Source organism: Rhamphochromis longiceps, linkage group LG13, assembly GCF_057381845.1.
Source record: "Rhamphochromis longiceps isolate RC_006_pf linkage group LG13, R_longiceps_female_GT1.1, whole genome shotgun sequence".
Classification (NCBI taxonomy): Eukaryota; Metazoa; Chordata; class Actinopteri; order Cichliformes; family Cichlidae; genus Rhamphochromis; species Rhamphochromis longiceps.
The window spans coordinates 3643529-3670665 of NC_140569.1; the positions used below are offsets into that span (position 1 = coordinate 3643529).

At 44.4% G+C, this 27137-nt stretch overlaps 1 protein-coding gene across 1 annotated transcript in view; it reads right to left on the bottom strand.

Moving 5' to 3' along the window:
* Window positions 1–27137, bottom strand: part of arfgef3 (ARFGEF family member 3) — a 54632-nt gene that overhangs the window by 8765 nt on the left and 18730 nt on the right. The window contains exons 11-37 of the mRNA XM_085427594.1: window positions 26776–27023; window positions 26453–26565; window positions 26096–26228; window positions 25160–25752; window positions 24695–25047; window positions 22151–22317; window positions 21643–21808; window positions 20583–20690; window positions 19740–19955; window positions 16989–17099; window positions 15231–15381; window positions 14780–15094; window positions 13165–13298; window positions 12011–12156; window positions 10913–11092; window positions 10666–10807; window positions 10449–10571; window positions 9611–9714; window positions 9376–9520; window positions 9150–9278; window positions 8891–9067; window positions 8397–8511; window positions 7108–7210; window positions 2353–2484; window positions 1950–2080; window positions 995–1213; window positions 659–830 (exon numbers count right to left, since the gene is read on the bottom strand). Coding sequence (XP_085283720.1) covers window positions 659–830; window positions 995–1213; window positions 1950–2080; window positions 2353–2484; window positions 7108–7210; window positions 8397–8511; window positions 8891–9067; window positions 9150–9278; window positions 9376–9520; window positions 9611–9714; window positions 10449–10571; window positions 10666–10807; window positions 10913–11092; window positions 12011–12156; window positions 13165–13298; window positions 14780–15094; window positions 15231–15381; window positions 16989–17099; window positions 19740–19955; window positions 20583–20690; window positions 21643–21808; window positions 22151–22317; window positions 24695–25047; window positions 25160–25752; window positions 26096–26228; window positions 26453–26565; window positions 26776–27023 — 4826 coding nt within the window. The remainder of the gene's footprint in view (window positions 1–658; window positions 831–994; window positions 1214–1949; window positions 2081–2352; window positions 2485–7107; window positions 7211–8396; window positions 8512–8890; window positions 9068–9149; window positions 9279–9375; window positions 9521–9610; window positions 9715–10448; window positions 10572–10665; window positions 10808–10912; window positions 11093–12010; window positions 12157–13164; window positions 13299–14779; window positions 15095–15230; window positions 15382–16988; window positions 17100–19739; window positions 19956–20582; window positions 20691–21642; window positions 21809–22150; window positions 22318–24694; window positions 25048–25159; window positions 25753–26095; window positions 26229–26452; window positions 26566–26775; window positions 27024–27137) is intronic.

Consider the following 27137-nt stretch of genomic DNA (forward strand, 5'->3'; position numbering starts at 1 on the left):
TCCGTTCCTCCCATGCAGCGCGCCATGACACAGATTTTAAATTCAGCTCTACATCAGTGGTTTAAATGTTATTTACAGGTCATGGTTACAAAATGTGTTTATGAAATGACTGTCAGCGAATCAAAAACTTGTGCATTTGGCTCCTTTAGAAGTGATATGATCAACAGGGCGGCCTGGCTGGTGTTGGTCGTTTTGCTGGGCGTGCGTCTGAACCTTCTGGTCCAACTTTTCACCAGTTACCTTCTAACTGTGTGCGTTTGGTGCTAAGCAGCAGCACGAGGTGGGATAATGAAAAGCAGTTTCCAGCAGTGAGAGTGAACTGGAACAGTGAACTGAGCTGTGAAACGATAAGCTCAAATAAGTGATAAGGCTTTGTAGAGCTGAGTGGAAGTGACCACTCGGGTGATAACTCTCTGTGGCTTTTACGATAACAAAATTTTGTCCCAAATCATCTGAACGCATTAGCGATGCTCTAGAAGTGACAGCAGGTCCCTGTGAAACTATAAAAGAGCTGCAGTGTGGTTGCTAATTGTTGGCTACTTCTAAGCTACAAAAGCCTGGAACAATGTTTGTGCCCCTCAGTGTGTGGATCTGGATGCGCTGTATTAGCAGCGTGACAAAAACATACAAGAACATTATTAACTTGACTGGTTTCCACCTGCTGTGCAGTCATGCTGTCTGCCTGGCTCAGTATGGCACACAGCAGGGCCTGGAAGTACAGGCTGAAGCTCATGGCTGACTGGCGGTAAAGATTGGCTGCTCCACAAACACCCGACACCTTCATCAGCAGGTACTTCAGACCCGGCCGAGTGTCAAAGTCCCGCGCCGTCCTGCACACAACAGATTTTTCAGCTGCATTTGAAGCTGATTGACATTATTATAAAAAGCATGAATATAAAAATAACTTGTTTTGTTTCTATGTTTGGAAACTAGCAGGATTCAGTATCAACACTACACTGCCATCTGCATATGTGACATGTTTTGCTGCAGTAACCTGTACGAGTCCAGCAGCAGATCCAGAATTATGGCTAAATTCGTCATAGAGATGTAGCGCAGGAAGCCTGCCGTGGGTTTACTGGGGTCAGAGGTCACAGGTGTGACCCTTTCGTGACCTTCAGGCTGCTTAACAAACTCTTCCAGCAGGATGTCAGAGAGGTTTTGGAGCAGAACCTGGTGGGACAGCAGGCTCACCACAATGGTCCTGAATGGGATCCTGCACATCAGTCGAATCACATACATTCAGTTACTTATTTAAAAAAGAATCCTTCATAATAAAGAAAGATTTCACTGAACACATTGATGCATTTCCAGTCATGGTTCATTTATCTGTTGTAGCATCACTGTAATGTTAAACAAATGAATAAAGAGGATAAAGGATAAAGATGCAGGTGCAACATGTAAATGACAGAGCTGCACAATATGGCTGCGGTGTAACGTGAAGAAGTGCAAATGTACAAGGAGAGCTTCTTCTTCTTCTTAAACTTGTATCGTTGATGCAGCTGCAAGCGAGAAGCTGACTGAGTGCTGATGGTTGAGTGCTGCATTAATTACAACTTTATTTTTGGTTTACATCTAATCAGCCATTGCATACTTGTCTGTGCATCGTGCAGCTCATTTAAGATTAACACTGGCGATCATGCTGTCCATGCCTCGTGTGGGCATTTGTCACACTTTTAAATGGTTGTTGATGAACACACAGAGAACAGCCTTACCCAATTTTCCTTTAACACAGCAGCAGAAAGACAAGCACAAAGAGTTAGTGGACTTCAGAGAGCACATTTCCCCCACAGTCACTGACAGAGCACACATAAGAGGACAGACCACAGAAGGAGGCACATTTAAACCTAAATCTAACTGAAAACATGCGGCACCTTCAGAGCCTCGTTAAGAAATGTAAACCAATCAGACGAGTAATAAACCACCCATGTGATCAGAGCTTTGATGTGCACCTCTTCTGAGCGTGTCCATTGGACTGCTGGTCAGACGGCAGCTCGATGATGAGGACGCAAGACTGAGCGTGCTCAAAGCCTTCCTTGTTGTTGGGTGTCTTAGGGGAGCACTGAGTGTCCAACATAAAGACCTGGGATAGAAACGGGACATGCGGACAAGCTCAGGTCAGACAGTTAAAACCACAGGACAGGCTTAAAGAAAGATTACCCATACACGTGTGTTTATATTCATTTACCACGATGGATCTCTGTAAGTATTAAGTGATAAAATACAAGTTTATGTACAACTTCAACTTCAGGATCTGACATTTCAAACTCCAGGATGATGGGAGATTTTTTTTTCCTGTCTAGACTCTCGATTGGAGGTCGAAGCCACAGCGAAGCCACGTGAAGTGACACTGACCTGCTGGGCCATAGCTTTGATCCTCCAGTACTCGGCCTCGGCTGACGGTGAATGAGAAGGAGCCGCCACCTTCACCTCGCAGGCGTCTCCAGAAAAGCTGTCCGAGCCGCTGTGAAAACACGCCAGAAGGTTCTGCAGAGAGAAAACAGGGAAGACTGGTGTGGGTTAAATGGGAAACACAGACTTTTGCGATCTAAAAGCTGTCACGCTGAAGGAACCTCTGGCTCCTTGGAAGTGAAATCTGCTGAATCAGGTTTGAAACCAGAAGAAGATCCGTCAGAAAATTCATTCTTCCACTGGAATACTGTGGAAGAGACTACAGCCCATTATTCCTGAAACTCTGGCTGAATGAGGATGAACCTTTCAGTCTGTGTGTTTAATCAAGGAGCACAGCTTCTATTGTTTATAGGAAATATCATACTGTTTCCTTCATACACCAGTCAGGTTTTGTGTTATATGGTATATTTCAGGTGACAGTCGGTCTCTGAATGACATGTATGGCCAGCGTTTATTACATTACATCAGCTGTGACCTGAATGCTTTTTAACAAAAGCAGCTTTTCTATAAAGCCAGTCAAAGGCCACGTGTTCATATGTCTGAGAGCAGAAGCTACACATTAAGGACCGATGTCTACATAGCACAAGCTGCCTGTTACCAACTGTCCTACAGACATAATACGATTCTATGCATTTTTCAGGATTTCATTTACAGTCACATATCATTTATTAACATGTCTGAAATTTCTCTGCTCTTCCTTCAATATTTCTGTAAGATGGGACGGAAATGAAAGAAGTTTTAACTGAGGTTAGAAACAACGTTGAGAAGCAAAGTGCGTATTTTACAAAGACGTGGAGCCCTCTGCTTGTTTCAGAGCTAATGATTAGTATGAATCTGAGCGAACGAGATGCACTTGTTTTCAGTGTGCTGTTATACGTGGGATATAGAGCTGGGCGATAGTACGATAACGATATGTATCGCGATATAACTTTTACTCGATAGAGAAATTAAGCTATCGCGATAGACCTCGCCGCTCTTGTCCTCCTAAAAAAAAAAAAAAAAAAAAAAAAGGTCAGCCAATCCAAATTAAGTAGCGCAGAGCCGAACCAATCACAGCCGCAGCGTCACGTCGCGTGACTTGTTACGTACAGCACAAGTGCCAAGCCGCACGTGTGTTTGTTTGGGAAGCAGCCAGCGGGTAATGGAGGAAATGAGTGTGCCGACTAGAAAAATCAACCGAGCGTGACCGAAGAGAAAACAGATGATGGTTCCAACGCCGGAGAGATTGTCGAACGGAAGAGCCATAGAAGTTCCGTAGTGTGAAGGTATTTCGGCTATTTCAAGTCTGACAAAAACAGAGTAGCGTGCACTGTAAATTGTGCCGAAAGCAAGTCTGGAAATACAATGAACTGGTGCATGCGTCACACTGTGCGCCACGTTATTGTTTCGGTGAAATGAATTTCTACAATACTGTTAATTCTACTCTCTGCAGTGTTTAAATGCTTACATATACACACAGTTACTGTCCCTCCACACATACGACTCAGTTCTGCTTCTATGCCCCAGCTTTGTTTACTTTTTCCCACCGAGGCTTCTAGACTTCTGATTGGCCAACATTTCTGCACGGTTAGGAATCTAGCGCCACCTGCTGCTTTGGCATGTTCATAGCAGCGTTTTCCTTCATTTCTGCCTTTATGTGTGGACGGGATTATTTTTAAAACGAAAACGGAAAATCTCCGTTTTCAAAAATACCCGTGTACGTGTGGACGTAGCCTGAGTCTCTGACTGGAAGCGCTAATTCGTCATTTGGCTTTTGTCAGACTAAAGTAACTGTTAAAACTGTTTGAAAAGCTAAGCTATACAACAAGGAGAGATTGAGAATTTCCTTTTAGTTCTCAGTTTATTTGATATTGACAAAAGTTAGTCAGTTTTGTCTGTTCTTCTGTAAAACAAACTAAGATTTATTTTTAGAATTAATATTTTGTTTCTAAGTGGAATTGACAATTTAGTCTGTTTCGTTTGTTCTATTTTGAAACTTAAACGCTTTAGCGGCTGCCTTTTGTGTAGTTTGCAATATTTGCCTTTATTTATCTGAAAAAGTCTCATGTTCCTTAAGTACATCTACCCTGTTGAACTTATTATGGGAAATAAATATTTAAATAAAAACAAGCTGCTGATTATTTCACATTTTACTTGTGAGCAACGGCACATTTAAATCTTACAAATATAGTTATTTGGCTTATATCGTGATAGATATCGTTATCGCCTGAAATGAAAAAAACATATCGTGATATGAAAAAATCTCATATCGCCCAGCTCTAATGGGATATCATGTAAAAATTTTTATTTATTTTTTTTACACTGGATTTCAAGTCAAACAGATGAATAAAATGTGAACCTGTCAGTTCAATCATATTTAAGGGCTTAAACAAACGTATTGCATCAGGAATTATAGACACCGAAGTATTTCAGGAGGTCACAGCTCCATGTGTGACATTAGCAACATGCTTTAAGATGCCTCTGCTTCAGCAAATATTGTTATATAAAGGGCTATTAGACCTAAATACACAAAGCACATTGCTCAGCATGATAATGTTAAACCCCCTCACAAAGAGTCAATCAGATCTGTTTCTATCCATCCTCTCATTTTCGACTGTTGAGACCTCGCTCTCCCGGCCCAGTTGGACCATTTTTATTTTACTATCTTGTATTTTCTAGAAAACTACTTCCTCTTACAGCTGCTCCCTTTAAGCGCCACCACAGCAGATCTCTGCCTCCATCTCCCCCTCCAGCATCCTCCCCTGTCACACCAACCCTCTGCATGTCCTCCGTCACTGCATCCCTGAATCTTCCCTCATGACTTTTTCTTTTCCTCCTGTTTGGAACATTCAACAACCTTTGTCCAGTATATCCACTCCACACCATCTCAGCCTGACTGACACACACACACACACACACACACACACACACACGTCGGGTATTGATATCTTTTGGGGACATCTAAATGACATAATGCTTTCCTTAGCCCCTTACCCTAACCTAACCACAACCTAACTGTAACTCTGTCACTAAAAACACATTTTGAGTCTCATAAATGGCTTTAAAACTTTTGGGGACCAGGATTTTGGTCCCCATAAATATAGTAAATTTCCATTTTTAGTCTCCACAAAGATATGAATACAGGCTCGCACGCACACACAGACAGATGTGGCTCTAATCTTTAAAGCTGCTTAGCAGATGTCAGGCAGGCAGCTGGCTCAGAACTGCAGGAACACGACATCCAATAACAAAGTGCTCGTCCATGTCACCTCTGCTGAACACTCACGCACACTCTGGGTTAGCGGCGGTTCCCTTGGTAAGTGAAAGGGAACAGCAGGAGTCGGCTCCCCGCTGAGGCTCTAAATCTGCAGGCTCACACATGCACTCAGCAGGTACTGAACCATCGTCAACAAATTAACACAAATTTTTCATTAAAGCTGAGCGGGCTGGCAGATCGTCTCAAACAGACCACTGCATGTTCTGGTAGAACATTTAATGAGCGAAAGGAGGAAACTGATTGTGAGACAAACATCGAGCTCGCATTCAGCTTTCAGTCGATTCTTCTTCTGTTTAGTTTTGCGCACTGGCTATTTTTGGAGAGATGACGTAGACTACACAGACCAAACAGGACTGCTATGACTCAAGGAGCGCCTACTGAGCAGGTGAAAGAAGCCATATCGTTCCAACAAAGGGAACTCGTATCAATAATAGAAGCTAGAACGAGCAGAGACATGTTGCATTATTAGAAAGTGAAACAGAAAAGACTGTTAAAAAGGAACCATTATTCTCTGTCATATTTCTACCTGATATTTAAACGTTTCAAATAATAAGATCAGTGCAGGTACGAGTAATCACTGAAAGCAAAAACCTCAGGTTTAGACTGGTCCAAACACCCAGTCTCACACTCAGCTCGATGTGTAAAGAAGCACAGAAATCACTAATGTGGTGAGCTCAGGTCCAAAGCTGTGGCTCTGAGAGCAGCAGCCTCACTCACCCGCAGGAGAAAGACGACTTAAAGGTAAGAGGAAGGAAGCTAAATCAGCTGATTTCAGACAGAAGATGAACCAAGGCGCTGCACCGAGCCCCAGCATGAGATCGATAAGGATTAGGTTTCGTTCGCAGAAGTCAACGCTTAAAAAAAGGATTTATATTGCACATAAAAGCCACACTGTACTTAATTCTAATTATAAGTAAAATTAGTCTTAAAAAGAAAATAAAAGAACATTTAGAAAGAAATCAGTTCTGACTATATTCATCCATGAAAGCTGGGAACGATTGTGGTTTGAATGGTGCCTCACTGTGCGGTACTGATAAAGAAGAACAGCTACAAGTGACGGATCCAAATAAAACACTACATTTGAGGTAATTCAGACAAAAGAGCTGCAGAATCCAAAAACCAGATAATATCTAACTGAACCTCTCAGTCAAGGATGGTTGACACCAAAAAGGAAAGGAGAGCAGTTTCCTTCCTGCTGCGAGGAGACAAAGAGTGATCGCTCACAGCTGCAGGACTGTGATGGCGAGTATATAATGCACACCGCAGGTTAAATGGGGTTATTGGAATCCCAGCACTGTGATGGTATTAACTGCTTTCAGATTACTTCTGTCTGGACAAGCGGCTTCAAACTGGGGATGGATTATGTGGTTTACTGCAGCGGGCTGTCCAGGTCACTTGTATCCAGGTGCTGTACCACCTGACATCTGCATTTCATCACGTACCTTGACCGGCTCTAACGTGGCAGAGAACGCGTCCTGCAGAGCGCAGCAGGCCAACCTCCACATTTCTTCTGTGAACACTGGACCCACTGTGACCAACACGTACCTGGAGAGAGACGCAGAACAACCGTGGACTGATCACACAGAAAATAAACTAAGCTATATCTTTTAATACCTTTTAAATCAATTTCTAAAGTGCTACAAAACACACCTGACATTGTTTGATTTGACAATTCTGTTGCTGCGAATAAACCGCTCGAGTAGCAAAACTAACAAAGTCTTAGTGTCTAATGCAGTCCTTGAAAGTTTGCAAACCTTTTATGTTTGTTTCTGCGTAATCAAGACATAAAACGAGAGAGACTCACACAAGTCCAAATGTGTGAGTCTGTAAAAACGTCATATTTGTGATTAGTATGGAAACCTCGAGGATTTGAGTAAATGTGAAGATAAAAGTAGAGTAAGTCGGCTCGAACACTGACAGATGAAAAACAATAATAATGAGAAGAAAAGAGCCACTATCGATTTCCTCACACAACCTTGGAAAGCGTACAAAACTGTGTGTGAGTCTGTATCAGTGATGTAAAGCAGTTGTCTCGTGTATGGCAGGTGTTGCATGTGCAAAAGTGCCCTAACAAAACAAAACAAACAGGGTGGCATGCCCCAGAGACGGTGTAGACATCGTCACAGGAGTAGAGGCAGGATTTAAAAAACACTGGCCTGCTGCATTATTGTGCAAAATTTGCAAAGAAACAGCATGTGCTTCAAAATAAACGATTTCCAACAGTGAAATTTAAGTTCTAAGCCTCCCAGAAACGACACAGAAAGGCATAAAGTCAAACACGACTTTGAAAAACACCAGGAAACCTTTGAAAGGCCCTGATAGAAACTACATCTCCCACAAAAAAGGCGTCACTTCCGGTTTTCAATGGTAATGGCGGACATGCGATAATCCGCAGAGCCATATGTGGAAGGAAACCACGAGCTGGGACAAGCTGAATGCATGTGATGTAAGTACAACTCATCTGGTTCCAAATGCAATAAAATGATTGCGCTAGCTTATGTGGTTGCAGTTCTACCAGGATTTAAAAATAGTTCCACGAATCGTCCACCTTTCTTCTAGCTGCACCTCATTTTTAGAAACGTCATCCTTGTTTAGGACGAGCGTCCACCACTGAAGCGCTCACTCAGCCAACAATCCACCCAAAACAGAGAAAGACAACCTGAATTGAAAAGAGGTTTCACACTTGATTTCACTGTGGCGACAGGTGTGTAACTGCCAGATGTGTGGTCACCTGATGCAGGAACAGCCCACTCTGGAGATGGTCTCTGCAGGTTCAGACACGCAAGCCACCAGCAGCTTGAAGAGGTCCTTCAGCATCTGGTTGATCAGTGACTCGTAACCAATATCTGCAGGAAGTGACGGCAGAAACACACACACGTGCACACACACACACACACACAAACACCACAACAGAGCCTGTGAGCACACAGGGTGGGGGTGCAGTTTAATCTGACTAAAGAGGAGGACAGTGGAACAACACGGTATCACTTCTGCTCCATTTCACTTCAGAGAACAAGCACATTATACGCCAGAGAAACAATAACAGTCCATCAGATCTGTGACAGCGCACCTGACTGTGCTAATGCACCACGGGTCAAATCTTTCAGTGAATATTTACATGAAAGCTTAGAAATGCAAAGTTCCCAGAATGCTTTGCTCTTAGCTTGAAGACGATTAAAGAAGACGAAACGCGCGAGGTCACAGAGGGAAACGCACACCACCAACCTGAGTGTATGAAACTGTTGACGTGCTCCACCACCAGCTCACAGGATAGGCCGATTGCGTGTTTGAAATTCGCTGCCGCCACATCCCAATAAGAGTGGTCACCGTGGCTACGCTGCAGCCACAGTGACATCACAGGAAGCAGCAGCTGGATGACAGCGAAGATGCCAAACCCTGGACCTGGAGAGGCGAGATCAGGTTACATCCCGGCTGTTTGTAGGGTTTGTCTTCTTCTTCTTTGGATTGTGTTTAAGTTTATCACCTGGCACTGCGGTGACTTCTCTGAGCAAAGTGAAGAGCAGCTCCAGCGTTGGAGGCTGGTGCTGTCGAGGGCAGTTTGACACGGCTGCAGTGAGCTGCTCCAGTAACAAAATCCACACCTGGATCAGACCTGCAGGACATGAGACAACAAAAATGCACTGACGAGAGAGAAAGGAGGAGGAGTCTTAGACAAAGACCGTGAAGCACAGAGAGGAGCAAAGCGAAACCTGTGTCGTCATCGAACTCCTGGAGGACACAGTCCATGCCGTCCTCGCTGCTGATCGAGCGTTCCTGCGATCTCATCGGCAGGCTGGCGAGCCGCGCACCCAGGAACACCGGCTTAGACGGCATCTTGTAAATCTTTGCCAGCAGCTGTCAATCAAATGCAAAACACGGTTTCTTTTTTATAATAGCGAAAAATCTTAAAAATATGCTCTCACTTTATATCTGTGGAGCTTCCACCTGCGAGCATTTGCGGAGGTAGTCGAGAGCAGGCAGGCAGAGGTCTGTGGAGCTGTAACCTGACGCGTGAACGCAGTCGCCAATCTCTTTGTAGTCCACCTCTCCTGCACGGAAAAGCATAAAAGTTCTCCGGAGTTTGAAAGGTCAGCTTTAAAAAACACTTGGATGACACTGTAGTTGTTTCGAGTCATTCAGAGAGAACGTGTCTCTGAGAAACACAGGATCGCTTTTTCTGCGGTGCTGTTTTCTTGTTTTTGTCACTGACTCGCTGCTCGCCTCCCACTCACTGTCATCAGCCCCGTGTTTGCTCCTTTCTCCTTCTGTGAGGTTTTAAAGCTTTTGATGGTGACGATTTTTCTAAAAACCATGAAGTATCTTTCTAAAAGAAAAATTGCTTCCCAGTCATTGTTTAGGAATTATGAATAACTGGGATTTTAAAAACATAAAAGTAGCTTTTGTGTCTTGTGTGTCCTCTTGGTGCTTTTTTGTAAAACATTTTAATGATGTACAGGAACATATTTATGCATGAGTACTTCCCGTGCATTTGTGCATTTGGCCTTTTTTGATAAATAAAAGAAATAATAATAGCACATATCAACATAAATTCTCAAATCTTAAATTTCTGCAGAAAACTGAAGCACTCAGCATCTGCAGATGCATAAATCCGCTCTCCTGATGTATTAAACTGTGACATAAATACAAAATGTACTTGCATGTTATGAGCTTCTAATAAAGAGATAAATACATAGCCTGATCCCGGGAAAAGTAAAATCCCAAAAAGGCTTGAAAAGTAATATCTTGAAATGAAAAATAGCACGCACACATTAGTGAGACAAACCTAATCCTTTGACAAACTTCATGAGACACATGATGTAGTCTGTGGCAGCGTTGGCAAAAACTTGGATGTTGTCTGTGTTTATGAACGCCTCAAAGACGTCGAACACCGGCGCCTGAGACTTCCCTGGAGGAAGACAATAAGACGAGAGCAGGAAACTCAGATTTACAGTAAAAATCTTTCTGCTGATAAACTTTGGAAAAAAGTTTGTTAGACATACCCATGGAGTATTCACCCAGCAGGTAGTCTTTGGTGTCAGTCTTGCTACCGTGCACCGTCCTGAGGGCGCTGAACAGAGGCCTCCACCCTGACAGGATCTGAGGAGAGCACATCTCCACCAGCTCTCCAATCGATGTTATTACCTGCAGGGAGACAAACCCAAGAAAAACTGTTTGGCAAACTGAACGCACAGCCCGGAACAACGCTGGCTGATTTGGTTGTTTTGAGGAACTGAGATCCGACTCCACCTGGTCCTGAACGTCCTCGTCGCAGAGCTCCAGCTGCATGATGTGCTCGAAAGGCCTGAACAGTGCCTCGTTAAAGTGGAAGTGTGGAAGCTCCGCCCAGCTCGTCAGCACCTCTGTGAGAACATCGTGGATAAAGGAAACGGCCTTCTGGGATACGTGGCGCTCTTTGTGACACGCAGCCTGTGATGACGACAAAAACTTTGTGTTTAAAGAGCCTCAGATCAAAGCTTTTATTCTCTCAGTGCCTGAAGTGTACCGAGCTAAAAAAAAGGAAAACCACTGTGCGAGATAGAAGGTGGTCTACACAGATGTTACACAACTTCATTTCAGAGCCGCTACAATCCAAAGAAGATTCATTTCTGTGTGCAGTCACAGTTTTCTGGGAGCCCTTCACTCTTCCATGTGCATACATAGAAAGAATAACAGCAGCAGTAAGACACAGCACGGAACAAGCAGACATTAGTGATAACAGATTTGACACTGATCAGGTTAGAGACACCTTTAAACAGGGGTCTTGAGCTCCAGGCCTCGAGGGCCAGTGTCTTGCAGGTTTTAGATGTGTCTTTGATCCAACACAGCTGATTTAAATGGCTAAATGACCTCCTCAACATGTCTTGAGTTCTCCAGAGGCCTGGTAATGAACTAATCACTTGATTCAGGTGTGTTGACCCAGGGTGAGATCTAAAACCTGCAGGACACCGGCTTTTAAGGCCTGGAGTTCGAGACCCCTGTCTTAAAAGGAGGAGCTGGGCTGGAGGTGGGTTGCAAAGTGGCTTGGAGATACACAGGCAGGCATGTAGGCAGCCTGAGGTGCAGTAAGACCCAAACTCAGAAGACTGAGACCTGCCTGAACTACTGCGATGCTGCTGCTGTGAAGTAAATCTCCATAAAAGGAGAAGATTGATTAACCCATATTTCACATGTGGATAAACTGTTGGCTTTGTTTGTCTTTTAAACACGTTGACTTTGTCTGTAGTTCCAACTCGTGTGAGAGCAGCAATTAGAACTTCTGTAGTTACACAACTGCGCAACTGAGAGGTTGAGAAGTTAACAGAAGGAGAGAAATAAAACACTGTTTACAAGGTGGTAATATCCTACCTCCACCAGATGAGGCGCCACCACGCTCCAGGCCCTCATCATGTGGAGAAGGGGTCGGTTCTTATTCCGGACGATTCGCAGCATGGCCTCACCCAGACGAAAGAGATGGAGGGCGCTGCGCCGGTCCAACGTTGACTTGGCTTCTCCTACAGACACGCAGAGGACACAAAAAAGGCCTCGGAGCTTTACTCCTGTCTGTACTTCATCTTTAATTAACCACACGAGGGAAACTAATTAAGAAAGAGAACAAGGTATGCCCAGCATGGTTCACAATTATGCAGACCCTTGGGTCAGTGGCCAAGGCCTGAGATCGAGAAGGGCACAGGAAGGGACCGAGGATGTTTAAAGGATGCAAATTCTATGGGGTTTTTTTGGATAATTTTCTTTTGTGTGTCTGAAAAAAGTGTGTCAATAATTAAATAAATGTAACAGAATTTGTTTTAGGTGTGTTTAATAAAAGCAGAAAATGTAGCTATTAAATAAAAATGGATGTCTGTGGTTTATTTGTGTTGAAGTGAAGCCAAAATCTTTGTGAAGAGAAGCCAGTTTTTAACTTGGCCAATTTCACCTGCTATTAAAGCAAACACAGTTTCGACTGTTGAACATGTTTCACTGGGTCACTCATCTGCACCTCTGCACTCACGCTCCTGGTGCCTTCTGAAAGATTTCTGAATGCAAATATCTGACAAAGAATAATTGCTCTCACGCAGCCCATCCAAAAAACTCCAGTTTGATGATTAAAATGTAATAATGATTTTTAAAAAATCTGTTACTTTAATCAGTGAGCAGGTATTTGTGTCTGTGTGATGCACCTGTACACTTTATGGATGCAGCTTGCTAACCAATCTAATGCAATTATTGGCTGATAGCTTAGCATCCCAGCCTTTTATCCAGATACTACGTGACGGCAGCTCGTCACGTTTCAGAACGTAGAGCCCAAAACCAATTGGTGGCATCTCCTTGAGTATGTCCATCTTTTTTATACAGTCTATGGTCAGCCCATGCATGGAGTAAGGGGTGGGGTGGGGCCTTTTGCCCAGAGTGCTCACATGCATTTACTGAAGCATTATGTGTGTGTGTGTGTGTGTGTTTTGATGTCAGAGTAAAGTCAGCCAGTCAATATAATGTGCACTGAATGAATGCAAAGTGTGTACCTGGCATTGCCAGTGAATAGTCTCCAGTCTCGGTGGGAGAGTCAAACAGCTGAGACTGAGAAGCTTTTCTGAGCTGCTGCAGGAAACCAACCAGACCAACCAGGTTTAGTTTGGTGGCCCCTTCTTCAAATAACCTGAAACACACAGAAAGCATTTCATACACTCACATGAACGTCTACAGTGCAAAAGCAACGCTGCCATGCAAGTTTACATCCTACACTGAAATACTTGCAAAGCCTCCCTGTTCACTGCCCTCTAAGCACATATAGGCCACCCCTGTGCAGCAGTATTTACTATGGTTGTCGCCACTTTGAGCTTGTAAATGTGTTCAGTCCATCTGTTCCAAAAGATCAGGGGGAATTTTTTTTTAATATACGCTCCTAAAAGCAGCCCAGATAACTGGTTATGTAAGAGATGATCCTTGGAATGAACACGCAAACAAGTCCACAGTTACTGCGGCCGTGTGCGAGCCGTAACAAGTGGCACGCGCACATATGCATACATGTTTGTACACGTGTGAGGACATCAGTCTCACTCTAATCCTGAGTGTCGGTCCAGTAACAACAAGCACAAAACAATGTTCTCACTTTTACATTTAGGGCCCAAATACCAAATGACTCATCAAAGAAAGTGTGTCATAGCACACACACACACACACACACACACACACACACACACACACACACACACACACACACACACAGCAGTAGCTCCACTACTGCCATCTTTTGGCTATGAAACCAACCTCGGGAACACTTGCTGAGCACCAAATGTCGGTGAAACGTGGATTTGGAAGATAAAGTCATTAAGAGCCTCGGTCATGCTGGCTGTTAATGGAACACGGTGCTAACACAGCTGCTGCACTTCAGTTAGAAACTAAACCCACTGTGAAACTTGTTAGTCTGCTTCTATTTCCACCGTCTTGTTGCCCGTGGTGACATTATGGCCGAGCTTTTAGAGGTCAGCCTTATTAGTTATGGCTGCGCAGTTCATCATAGTTTAATTTCTAACAATAATTAAAATTAAATAATAGAGATAAAATGAATATTGCACCACATAATTCTCTTGTTTTGCCTTTCATCGCGTACATTACTTTATTTCCTCTTGTCAGGATGTGATGTCTGCAGAAAGCACGGCAGGAAAGATCTGAGAGTCTGAAAGATAACTGTGACCTCATCAGAGTTAAAGTGGACAAAAGAGAGAACTGAGTCTTTTCAACGCTGTCAGAGTGCAAGTATAAATAAAACTGAACCCCTCTTCTGTTAGTCTTTAGCAAGATTAAATACCTATAAAATGAAAAAGATATAAAAAACATAAAGCAACTCAGTATCCACGTCTCTGAAGTTGCACCTCAGTGCAGCGACTCTCTGAAATAATGACTACCACCAGGATACGGACAGGGGCCACTCTGATCCGACTGTCAAAGGAAATCTAATCGCTGAATTTCTCATTTACTGTTTCTTAAACTTGGAGCACGTGCAGTTATTGGGTTTTAATAAAACAAAATCAAAACACAACTAACAGCACTGGTGCAACACCTGGAACATCACATGTAGAAAGTGTCTGGATTGCCATCCAGTCTATCATGTTGCTGTGGTATTTGTTCAGTCTCTACCTGTCGGCCTGTGTTGACAGCGTGCACACGGCCTTGGCGGCGCTGGTGCCGGTCATCAGGCTGCCGCTCTTCAGGTCCAGGCCTCGGCCCCCTCTGCCGCTCTCCTTCAGCAGCTCCTGGATGGAAAGCGGCTGGATGACCGGCTGGCTCAGGCTCAGGTCCGAGGCCTCGGGGCTGGGTTCGCAGCTCAACTCCAGCCCGAGGTCGATGCCAGCCATCTGCTGGCTCTGCTGGGTGATTGTGGTCAGAGAGGACGGCTGGGCAGAGCCGTCACTGAAGTGGGTGTGCTCCAGTGAGCTGATGTACTCTGTCACCCTGAAAGTGATTTGAAGTTCTAGAACATATTTTTGAAGTTTCATCCCTTATGAACCACTATAGCTTCACATACTACCATTTCCAAGCTTGATATATATAATATATGAAGTATATTTTACAGGATAAACAAACGTACCTGAACACATGAGGCCAGCAGTCATGGTTGTGGCTGCCCATCTCCAGGCCAACGTTCAGGATGGCGTCCATGCACAACACATGAGCTGTGTGGAGGCGAACTCCCTGAGGACGGCCGATCTGCTCCAGACGCTGCTCAACACGCTGTTTCACTGGAGGGAGACACACACACACACACACACACACACACACACACACACACACACACACACACACACACACACACACACACACACACACACACACACACACACACACACAGAGTAAAGTGTATTTTAAATATCACAGACGCCCTGAACATTGTGCTTGAACTGATTTGAGATGAGCTTTAACAAAACTCCACTCTCAGGTTGTGGAAATATATAAACATTAATGTTGCATCCCAGTAAATGCTGCCAGCAGTTTGTAGCAGCTGTCACTAGATGTCACTAGTTCCCATATCTTGTTTTTATCATTGCTTTTGTCTCCAGTAGAAATGATTCCAAGTTTAGGCTGTGGCCGAAAAAAGGAATTGGCCCGTTATTCCAAACAGATAAACGCTCCTGGAAGCACTGATCACAACCACAACAGACATAAGCTTTGTTTTTGGCAAAGAAATGTTGAGCATTTTGCAGTAAAGTGCATGCTTCAGACTTTGTAAATCATGTCTATGTTACTCATTTAAATATTTTCTTCTTGAAAGGGAAGCTCCTACAAATGTATATGCCACAAGGCCACCTGGAAAAATACCCAAGACTGTGACGTTCAGTCACCGTGAGCTCCTTAGCAAATCCAGCTGCTGCGTACTGTTAGCAAAGCAAGGTGCAGTACGTACGATGTTTTGTAGTCCACATTTACACACTGTAGTTTCAGTTCAGCATGTTAAGCAGGTTAGTGTCAGGTCATTCAGATTCTCAGCACACAGTTCTTTTCTCGAGCCCTTATCAATATTCCTAACACCCTCTTTTCCTTGAACTCATGACAATTTCATCAAGGTCAAGGACACAAGGTTTAGTGAAGGAAAAGGGGGGTGCTTTTTACTCCCATCGGCACAGGTACATAACATTAAGCACCTAGCCACGCAGTCGGTCTTTGCAAACGTTTGTGAAAGAAGAGGTCGTTCTGAAGATCTGACTGAACTCCAGCCTGGTTCTGTAACTGGACGCCGCCGCTGCAGCAAGTCAGTTCTTCCCTCCGTGATATTCCACAATCAACGGTCCTGACCTGCTGCTCAGCCGGGAGGTCAGGACGCATCAAGTTACAGAGCAGAAGTGCTGAGGCACACAGCAGCTTCCAAGCTCCTCTGTGCTGGGAGCGTCACGGCATGGGTTTCCATGCCGAGCAGCTCCTGCAGGTCAAGGTGGCCCAGAATGTTTCTGCTTATAGTGTAAAAAGTTTATAATAATAACTTTTTTTTAAAAAGAGACAAAAGCAAAAACAGAAGATGGAAAATACTCAGTTAAAGGTACTTAAGGAAATAATAATACAAGTAATAAATAAATATTAATACAAGTCTCAATATCTCATGTTGAGATATAAGTGGGGCCTTATTAAGTGTACAAATGTGTTTACTGTGGGTTCTTTGTATGTATGATTATGAACGGTCAAGATTTCCTTTATCTGGGTTTTATAACTAGGAAAACACAAATTAGCACTAATTTGAGGTTTTACCCCTTGATTGTGTGTGACGACGATGAGCTTGATTCAAATTTAAGGTTTTTGTGTGTCTGTTACATGCAAACGTCCGAACAAGTGTGTGTTTGTGTTTCTGTGAAAATACCTTGCGCGATAGCGTCTCCCGTCTCCCCCACCTCCTTCTCCTCCTTCTCTTCCTGCACACAGGAGGCTGCAGCCATCTGGGCTAAAGCTGAAGCACAGTTGGCAGCCACACCTGACAGACGCACACACACACACACACACACACACACACACACACACACACACACACACACACACACACACACACAGTAAAGACGTGCCGTTTCATTCATCCACAAAACATCATCCCTGCACATTAAAAATGCAACATTTCAGCCATCATCCATATTCAGAATCTACCAATGAGACATTTTCACAGATTTCTGGGATTTCCACTGTACATGTTTAAAATTTTAACTGGAGACACACAAACTGTAACGTGCCAACTGCAAACACAGAGGAGGTCGTACGCCATGTGTTCATTCATATTCATTAGTCCTTCTGCACTAATTTCAATCTGATTTGCTCCCATGCAGGCCCCGGGGATGTGCCACTGCCCTTTAATGCTAGTGATACTCACAGACATCTGACAGCGGTTGATAAGTAAACTGCATTTCCCCTGACATCCTCTGTAATACTTGCATTTAACATTTTGGAAGTAAAACTCGCAGTTAACCTCCAGAGGAGCTGCACAGCGTCGAACAGGTGCTGGCTGCTATTGGGCACCTGCCACTGGTGTCAAATTTGATTAATGTGATACATAATCAAGCTGACAAGGAAAATCAGAACTCAGCAAAACCTTCCCCGTGTGAGTACGAGTCAAAGCTCAAAGTATGGCAGAAACATTAAAAGCCTACAGTACCATGAGGGGATTTTTAGGCACTATGAAATGCCCAGTAAATGCTTTACTGATAATTTCTGTTTTTACATTTAAATGTATACGTTTGAAGCATGGTACAGTACAGATGATCAACAGCAGATTCATCTCCCTCTATGGTTTAAACGTGCTTATTAGAAAGATCATTTAAAGCCCTCATGGACTCAAGTTATCAAGAGAACGTGAAGAAACAACTGACATGACTTAAATCAAAAAGGCGTGCACGCTGTGTTGAAACGATGTCAAAGTATGAAGTAAAACTGGGCATGACGTGGCCTCCAGTCTGCACTTCCAGCACGAAGAGAAAAGTTAGACCAGCAAGAGAGGAGAGTCATCGTCTTTGCTGCATTCAGTGTGTAAAATGAACTGAGACCAGATGAAATGTAAAATGAGCCTAAAACTGGAGCGTTTTAAGGAAGCACCTGTGTCTCATATTTTTATGGTTGACAGCTTCGCCCAGTGTTCACGTTTGAACACTAATCTGCACTCAGCACACTGGTGTTATTCTGGTGTCCCTTTTCAGTGACAGCCAAACGCCGAGGTGGAAACGAAAGGATCCCCGAGCTAAAAACATGGGACAGAGCTTTAAGGCAGGCCAGCCACAAGGCCGCTGGCACTTGGTTCAGACGACTATTCAGGTTCAATGAATGTCCAGGACTTCTAACGGGAAAGTTTAAAGTGCTTAATCGCTTAAAAAGTCACGTGTCAAGCGGTTTTCATTAGTGTGACTGCATTTCCCTGTGACCCCATAAGCTTCCAAAACATGTTTAATATCAATTAAAAGCTGTGTAAACCCTCAGTTCTCAATTATTCTGTGTAAGTAGACCTGTGCTGTGGCGGGAGCTGAGAGGGTCTGAGCTCACACGAGGGCAGTAAACTCCATGTTAGAATTAGAATTAACAGCGTTTTGTCTGCCTCTGACAGCCTCTACAGTCTGAACCTTTTTCACTCTGACTTCCTTTGTGCAGTCATGTGAGGGCATTTGCCATCCTGACAGTTACTGTGGCTAAAAGTGAACAATAAAGCCATCTGACAGCAAGTCCTCCCCGGTGCTCTCTCGTGCTTATTCTGCTGACTGGAAGAAGAAAACAAAGACATTTCAGTTCAGTCTTTCTACTTCTGAAGGTTGTGGCCAAATAACTTGCAGCTCATTGTTCTATCTTATTACATCAAGACCTTATTTCTGTATTTCTTCCACCAAATTCATACTGAACCGTATCTCAAAGGTTTCACCGTCTGTGCCGGAGTCTTTGTGTCCATTTGCTTTTTCCTGCGGTGTCCCACACGGCTCAACTCTAGGGCCCCTGTTATTTAGTTTTAATTACATCAAGCTTTGAAACCTCAGGACGTTTATAAGTTATCTATGCTAACTGTCTTAATGCTAAACCAGTGATGGAAAATGTTTTACAGCTAAATACCAAACAAAGAAAGAGAGGTTGTAACTGCTGCAGAAAATAATCTGAAGTAGAAATATTTTAGCACAATGTTTCGTATCTTTAGCATGTTATCTCCTATCTTATAACATATTACTACTGTGACACAAATCACGTGAAGAAGAAATCACACTGGCCAAGTCAAAACATCTGTGTGTGCATGCTGTGATATAAGTGTAATATTTGAATCCACAGTACAGATATATTTGGATTAAGCGTTTACAACATGTTTCACACTGCACTTCTTCAGGCCCCTAAATAAATCAGTCCTCGAGTTTAGTGAGCTGCGACAGGACGTGCTGATTAAAAACAGTGCTGAGTGGCTGCTGAGCTGCTAATAGAAATTACTGTTCATACTGTACATACCTAGAATCTGCTCCAGCTGTAGGACAGATGTCTAGTGAATAATCCTGACCTTTGCCTGTGCTATAGGGAGGGAGCACAAATCCTCCCCCACAGGGATGAGAGAAGATGATATGCATTTGTCTTATTAATACAGGCACATGAAACATGCTTCACACACCCAGGGCGCAGCTGAGCGCAGCAGCTTTACGCAGGCCGTCTAAACTCAGGCAGATGGTGTCTCTCTCCCTCTGGCTCTGCTCTTTGACCCCCTCTGCCCCCAGGATGAAGGCCAGGCCCTTGGAGCTGCCCGCCATGCGACCGGTCAGCGGTGTGGACAGAACATCGATCAGGTTTTTCCAAACACCGGTGAGGATGAAGCGTGAGAACACAGCTCCTGAAAAACACAGAGCAAAAAAAAAAAGGGTCGGTTTTTTAAATGGTGACACACACAAAACACACAAGATGAGCATAAATGTCAGGGGTGAGTCAGCCAGCAGCAGTTAGAGTCTGGCTTAATCCTGCAGGAAACAGCACAGGTGCTCACTGCCCTCTTTCTACCCAGCTACCCTTTTTTCCCCAGCTTGTCTCATCTTTCGTTTGCAATGCAGCTTCTTGCTCTTTCAGTTACAGCAGGTCAAATCCAAACACACAACATCACTGAAGCATGATTATATTTAAAACCTGCAGGTTTCCTATCAACGTTCCTGCAGACCGACTCTGCAGCAGGACATGAAACTTACAAATGTTCATCTGTTATGTTTTGCAATCATTAATGCACCAGTAAATACAAAATCTTTAAAAAACCTGCATGTCTTGACCATGCAGCTCTGCTCTGAGATACTTCTGCTAATGTTGTGGTTTCTACTGATTACCAGCGCAGCACTTTAGTAGCAATTACGGGCTCAGCGAACTCGAGTAAAGCTCCCCAGAAATATAATCCAAACATGAAAACCCTGTGAATGAAGAGCTGCTGACTGAGGAGAATTAAATGTTAACTACGTTCTCAGTAAGTGCTACTGACCTGCCATCACAGCGTCACTGCACGGCTTTTCACAGCCGAGCGGCGCGTGGCTTGACGCTCTCCTGATCAGCTGACCTCCGATTGCACTGCTGCCCAAGCCGTCAATGTCTAAGAGACGAGGAACAGAGAAGTCACAACATGTCAAGTATTTGAATTTATACCCTCTACATATAATAAATCCCAAAGTCTGTCTGAGCAAACTGGGGTTCAGTATCTTCACTGTATCTTCTACACTGCCGTGCAGACTGGAGCAGCAAGGGCTCGAACCACCAACCTTTCAATTAGCAGATGACCTGCTCTACCTTTTGTGCTGCAGGCAGCCCTGAGGAAACTATCCAAACTCAGACACAGATTTAGGAGGTCTATGGATTAACATACAGAGCCTTTAGGTCCCTGCTAATAGAAAAGCTCAGTAACTGAACAGATAAAAAGTTGCCCGTGGAGAGGATGTGAGCAATTATAGGCATTACTATAAATACCAGAATTTAGCCAGGTCCCTGTTTGCAGGAACAAATAATTTATTTGGAGATGATACAGTCAAGGATAGCAAAAGATATTTTTAACTGGGACTTTTTGTTAAGTAAAATGAAACTGATGGTGTGGCGTGAACTACAAGCTGAATTTAAGGGTAGGTTTATGTGGGCTACTGTGTGAATACTATGTTGGGTTTTTTCTGTCTGTGTCATTTTGTCCTACACCTAAACTGATCATAATAATCTGGATGATGGGCACCAAGTACGACTGAGGATGAGCTGGAGGTAGTTTGGAGGGAGCTGCGTAGTGTTGGGGACAGAGGAGGGCAGGGCGGTGCGCTCAGCTGGTGAGGCCTGTAGGGGGAGCTCTCTGTCAGTCATCTGAAGCCACCTGGACAGTGTAGTGTAGCATAAGGGGCTCTCTCAGTGGCTAAGACACACACACACTCTTTTGCACCTTTCATGATAAATACTGTTGCTTCATTTATCTCTTAATCAATATTTTTCCCTTGTTATGGAGAGGCCTTTTGAGCCAGTGTGTGGAGACTAGCTGAGCACGTAGAAACTGTACAGGTGTGTGTGTGTACCTGTCAGCATGGTGATAAGCGGCAGTGTGTGGTCCTCTGAAGAACCCGAGAACCCAGACTCAGCCAGCAGGTTGCGCTCCAGCACCTGGTGGTAAAGCTCCTCGATCCAGGCCTGAGACAGAACCACGAGGACGCCGCTGCTCTGGATCAGACGCACAAACTCCTTCTGCACAACAGAACAAACGTCCACCCATTCAGTGTGACTGCATCCAATTCAGTGCTGTTATATTCAGGGCGGGAAGTTTTTTTTTATTTTCTTGTACTTTTGATGATAAAGTTGAAGTAGCTTAAATGTCTAAGTAGAGCTGATTCAGTATTTAGTTGGGTGGTTGTGTGGCTAGAGGAACACAAAGATACATCTATACCTTTAAATAAGCAATGCTGCACAAAGAGGATTCTTTGAAACTACAGGATGTAGTTGCATTGGTTTGGTTTTACTTCTTATCTTTGAATCTTTGTCTTTAAACACTGGAGAAAACTGATCAGAGGAAACGAATCTCGCTCTCACCAGGCTGAGGACGGGCGTGAGCGTTCGCCGCTTGTAGTAGCCGCAGCAGCAGAGTTTGAGATTGAGCAGCAGAGCGTAGTAAGACACCAGGTAAAGGCCGTCTGCGTTCATCAGAGACTGGCAGCTCAGAGTGTCGCCTGTCTCGAAACCTGGGGAGTGAATGCCGCCTGCAGGGACACAGATTTAGGATTACAAGTTACATCTGTAGAGGACGTGTCGGTGTTCTCAGAGGTCAAATGTGACGGATTATATATGAATTAATAACACCTACAGCACAAGTGAAAAAGAAAGAAAACTGAGACAGTGAGAGAGCCAATGAAAGGGAGTGTGCAGGTGAGAGCAGGCAGCGAGATACAATCTGTTGGCTGAAGGCGACTGAAGTGTTTTAATCAAACACCTGCTCTGGGGATTTAAAGTCCAAACTATTTCATTAAGTCAGCTGAGCGTAACATTTCATTTAAGTCATAATTTTGCTCTGCTGATGTAAAAACTCCCAGCAGGCTTGCTGCTCTTAGCGATGGATGTCATGACTGTAAGGCAAAAAGTTTTCTTTAATAACTGTAAGAAAATAAACGTACTGCATTTAAACTACACACCGATGACAAATAACAGGAAAAAGCAAAATCCATGCCAGCAAAACCCTGACGTCAGCTACCTGTGCATACAAGAGGGTCTTTGTTACCGCACCGCAGTCAGAACAGAAATTTGTACTGATAATAAACTGATGCTCTTATAAAAAAGTACAAAAAACTAATCTGAAGTACCGCCTGCCAAATCTGTTGCAAAAGAAACATTACACAACAATGTTACGGGGATTTTAATCACATATTCGAGCCATTTAGAGGTTTTAAAAACAATCATGGAACAAGACCAGAGAGTTTATGAAAGAACAACAACACCCACGACCCACACAGGACACCGCCACAGAGAGGAAGCCCAATCTGCACCAGAAACCGAAAGTGAACTCATTTAAGCTCCTGAATATTTTACCAGGTTTCCTCAAAGCAGCGCACACATACAGAAAACCGCATCTGAAGCTTGATGTTTTCTTCCACTACACAGTTATGCTGTTTATTTGAGATGCAATATTTTCTGCTACAGCTGATTTTTACTGAAACTTCAAAGAAAAGAGCGTTGCATCCATTCAGGTACCCCGACTGTCACTATTATCTATTAGAAGGAACAACCAGAGTTAACTTCTGAAGGTGTGAAGAACAGAAACATCTTCTTTAACTTTTATTGTTTTAATTATAAGGAGGTAAAAACACAGATGGGCTTGAAAGAAATTAGAAAAAAATAAGACAAGGCAGGCTGGAAGTTCTCTGGCAGTTCCCCGACCCCACAGGTAATGGTCTTGATTTCTAAATCATCAAATTTAGAGTGATTTAGAAAATGCATATATATTGTACATTAATTTAAAAAAGCATTTGTGTCCAAAAAACTCTTTAAGACTCTTTTCTCAATCTCATGTATTTATGGAGGAGCTCAGGAGAACCTTCAACAGTGAGAAGCTACAGACCTGTCAGTCAAGACACAGGAAACAGGCTTATAGAGGAGCTAGCATTAGCTAAAAGCTAAGTAGTGTTAGCTAAAAAGCTGGAAAAGCTAGCTGTTTATGCAAACGGCTAGAAAATGACTGTTTGCACTAACAGTGATTCAGCAAAGAATGAACTTCTCAATAGCGTCCAACAAAGCAAGATTTTTATTACCTCGCTCAGTTACAAAAAATAATCACCTTTGAGGTCAAATAAAATGAAAAGAAATGTAAATAAATATAAAATGCAGTAACAGAGCCACTCACAGAGCAGAAAAAACTGCATTAGCATGAGAACCTGTGCATTGTGACGTCACTAACTCTGCTAATTGGTTGAATGAATGTGCAGCCAAGGTGTTCATTAGTCAGACTAATCTCAGCAGTCTTCTGATTGGACGATGGGATAAGGAGATGGGGCTCATTTGCCTGATTGATGGGTTGACAGACTGAAACATGATATCATAAATGTTCCAGGAGTGTGCGAGGCAGTGTGGCATTTCCACGTAATTTTTCTTCTGAAGAGTTTTTATCCCCAAAGCACCCACCCTCCGTCAGCTGTGCAGACATGTTCTGCATTACGACTGCTGTGAAATCACAGCAGCTGTTCGTGAGCGTGAGGAAATCTTATTAATCAGACCAACTAAAGGTGTGTTAGGACTGGGAAGGGGCCTTTGGAAAATGTAATTTAACCATGACCACAAAAATGTTGAGAACCTCAGCATTTAGATCATCTACTGTAGAAAAAAAGAAACAATAAATGTTATTCTTTAAACTGATTTTTAGCGTGTCTCCTTGTCATTGAGTTCTTGCAGTAGTAGAGATTTGTCTTGTCTTTGCACTCTGATATTCCCAGCGCATGCCTGCAGTGTAATATATTTACTTAAACAGGGAGAACCATCTCCTCCCTGAGCAAATATGTGTGTGTTTGAGTAGCAAACTCATGCAGATCGCAGTACAGGAATCACTCCACTGCAGTAAATCTAACCTCCCTCCCTTCTCCCCTCACTCACCAGCCTGCAGTCCAGAGCAGAAGGTGGAAGAGAAGTTCTGCAGCGACATGTCCACCTCCGTGGCAGTGGACATCCCCAGCAGGCGGGGCAACTGTCCAGCCAGAGACTGCACGAACAGTCTGGCGCTTTGCTGGTCAGCCTCTTGGTTGCGGAGCAGTTTGAGGGACAGGGCGGCAGTGCGCAGGGAGCGGTGACCTGGGAAGTCGCGGGACAACTGCTGGTCCTCGTCAGCCAGCGACATGTTGTCGGACCCGATGTCGGAGACGTCAGAGCGCCCCGAGTCTTTCTCGGCAGCCATGGAGTACTGATCGCACGAGTCAAACTCTGTCCGTGACAGGTCCTGCTCCTCCATGCTGGTGGGCAGCAGGAAGAAGCATGAGATTGTTTTTATTATTTATATATTCTTTCTTTACTTAATTACTATTTATCATAATTTCAATTCAGCAACTAGAGAAACAGCAGTACCTGAAGTTGCTCTCGCTGTATCGTGACCCTCCTCCGTGGTGCGACCGAGACCTGGATTCCACAGACAGGAAGTTCGTGATGTCGGGGTAGACGAGGGCGTGACTCCTTTGCACCACATCTGGAGGAACTGCACCTCCTCTCTCTCCGCCTCCACCTCTTTCTTTCTCTCCTCTTCCCTCCACCTCCCCTGTGGGCACCCCTCCTTCCTCCTTCTGGCCTCCCTGGTTGGGCACAGGGATCGGCTCGTGTTTGGTTTCCTCCTGATCGCCACAGAAAGAAGGCGAAGGGAGACGAGCGTCCTCTCCACACTCCTCCGGACTGGTGTGGCCCACAGCGAGGCCGAGCTCTCCCACCTCTAAATCCAGGGTGGTTTGGCCCGTTTCCGTGGTGATCCTGATGCTGATGTCAGGGCTACGCTCAGTGGTGCCGGTGGTGGCCACATTGGAGGAAGAAGAGCTGGGGTCCCACGGAGGCTGCTCTGAGGACAGGATGTGTCTCTGCCACCTGAAGTCAGCCTCGTTGATCTCCATGGACTCACGTGTCGACTCGGTTCCATCTTTCAGATCGTCCAGTCGTCTGAGGAGAAGCCGAGCCTGGAGAGCGCAGCTATGTTACCGTTTTATACGTAATCAACACCAGAGCCCATATTATGCTGATTCAGAGACCCAAGAGCTGTCACTTGTTAACAAAATCCCACAAACATTTTAATGATGGACGGCCACCGAGAGAGCTGCTCATTCATTGGTTGAGGGCTGTCAAACTAACTGCTAGGAATGCATTAAGTATCACTGGGTTACACAGTGACATAGAGACCTTCTTTTGGCCTGAACACTAAATCCAAACCCTTTGCATGCACAAAAGTGCTACTTAAATAAGTAATACGTTAAACCCCAGAATGGCCCTTTAATGCTGTGGTTCCGTGTGTTGTCTGCATACCTGCTCAGGCTGGATGCCACGGCCCTGTGACAGCTCATCCAGTGCGCTGAGAAGGGCACAGGCACAAGACACGGAGGAGTAACACGCCTCGATGCCTCCTTTCATACAAGCCTCTGTCATCCCATCCATCACTCTGCCACGGGAAGCAGAAACAAACAGCTCAGTATAGGATTGATCGCCAAATGACGTGAGCGAACACATTACTTTGATTTCTACTTTAATTTGGACCGAGTGACGATTGAAACAATGTGCAGCAAAACAAAGAGTACGGACAAACATCCCTGGGTGACAGATTTCAGGTTGTTAAATTTCAGAAACAGAGCAAACACCAAGTGAACAAAGTTAAGAGTTACTAACAGTCTGAGCAGGTCCAGGTGGGACTTCCTCTTTGAGAATGATCGCTTCCTGGTCTCAGGCTCAGCCATGCAGGGACCGGCGAGGTCATACAGCCGCTGGGGGCTGCCCAGAATCTGCCACAGACGAAAGCATTAAAGCTTTTGCTGACATGGTTCTAAAAACATATGCAGGCAGGTTATCCCAAATGTCAAACTGTTACTGGACCCCTTCGAGTGCATGATCCTCGGCGGTACTTGTGAAAACTTTGCTGAATAAAGATTAGCAAAAGGCTGCTTGTCAGTGAAAAATGATATTATAAACGTAGAGAAATGTCTTTGTCCCACCTCCTTCATGATGCGGATGGCCTCGGTGCGGTGCTGAGGAGGAGGGTAGAGGAGGATCCTGTGGTAGAGCGACTGGAGCACCGGTTTCATTGACTCGACGCAGCTCACCAGACGCACCAGCTCTGCTGCAATGTAGCAAACTGTGCGCACTACCGGTGCAATCCTGGCAGGGGCGCTAGAGGAGCAGCCAGAACCTCTGCCCTGATCGGACAGTCCTCCGCAGGAGGAGTCCACCTCCTGGCCCATTCCTGGGAGAACAAAACAAAGAGGGGCATGAAGCTGAACCCATGAAATCATGCTGATAGAAAGCTTCCTCCTATAAGAACTCATGTCTCCTTAAACTCCTGCAGCAGTGAGTGGAA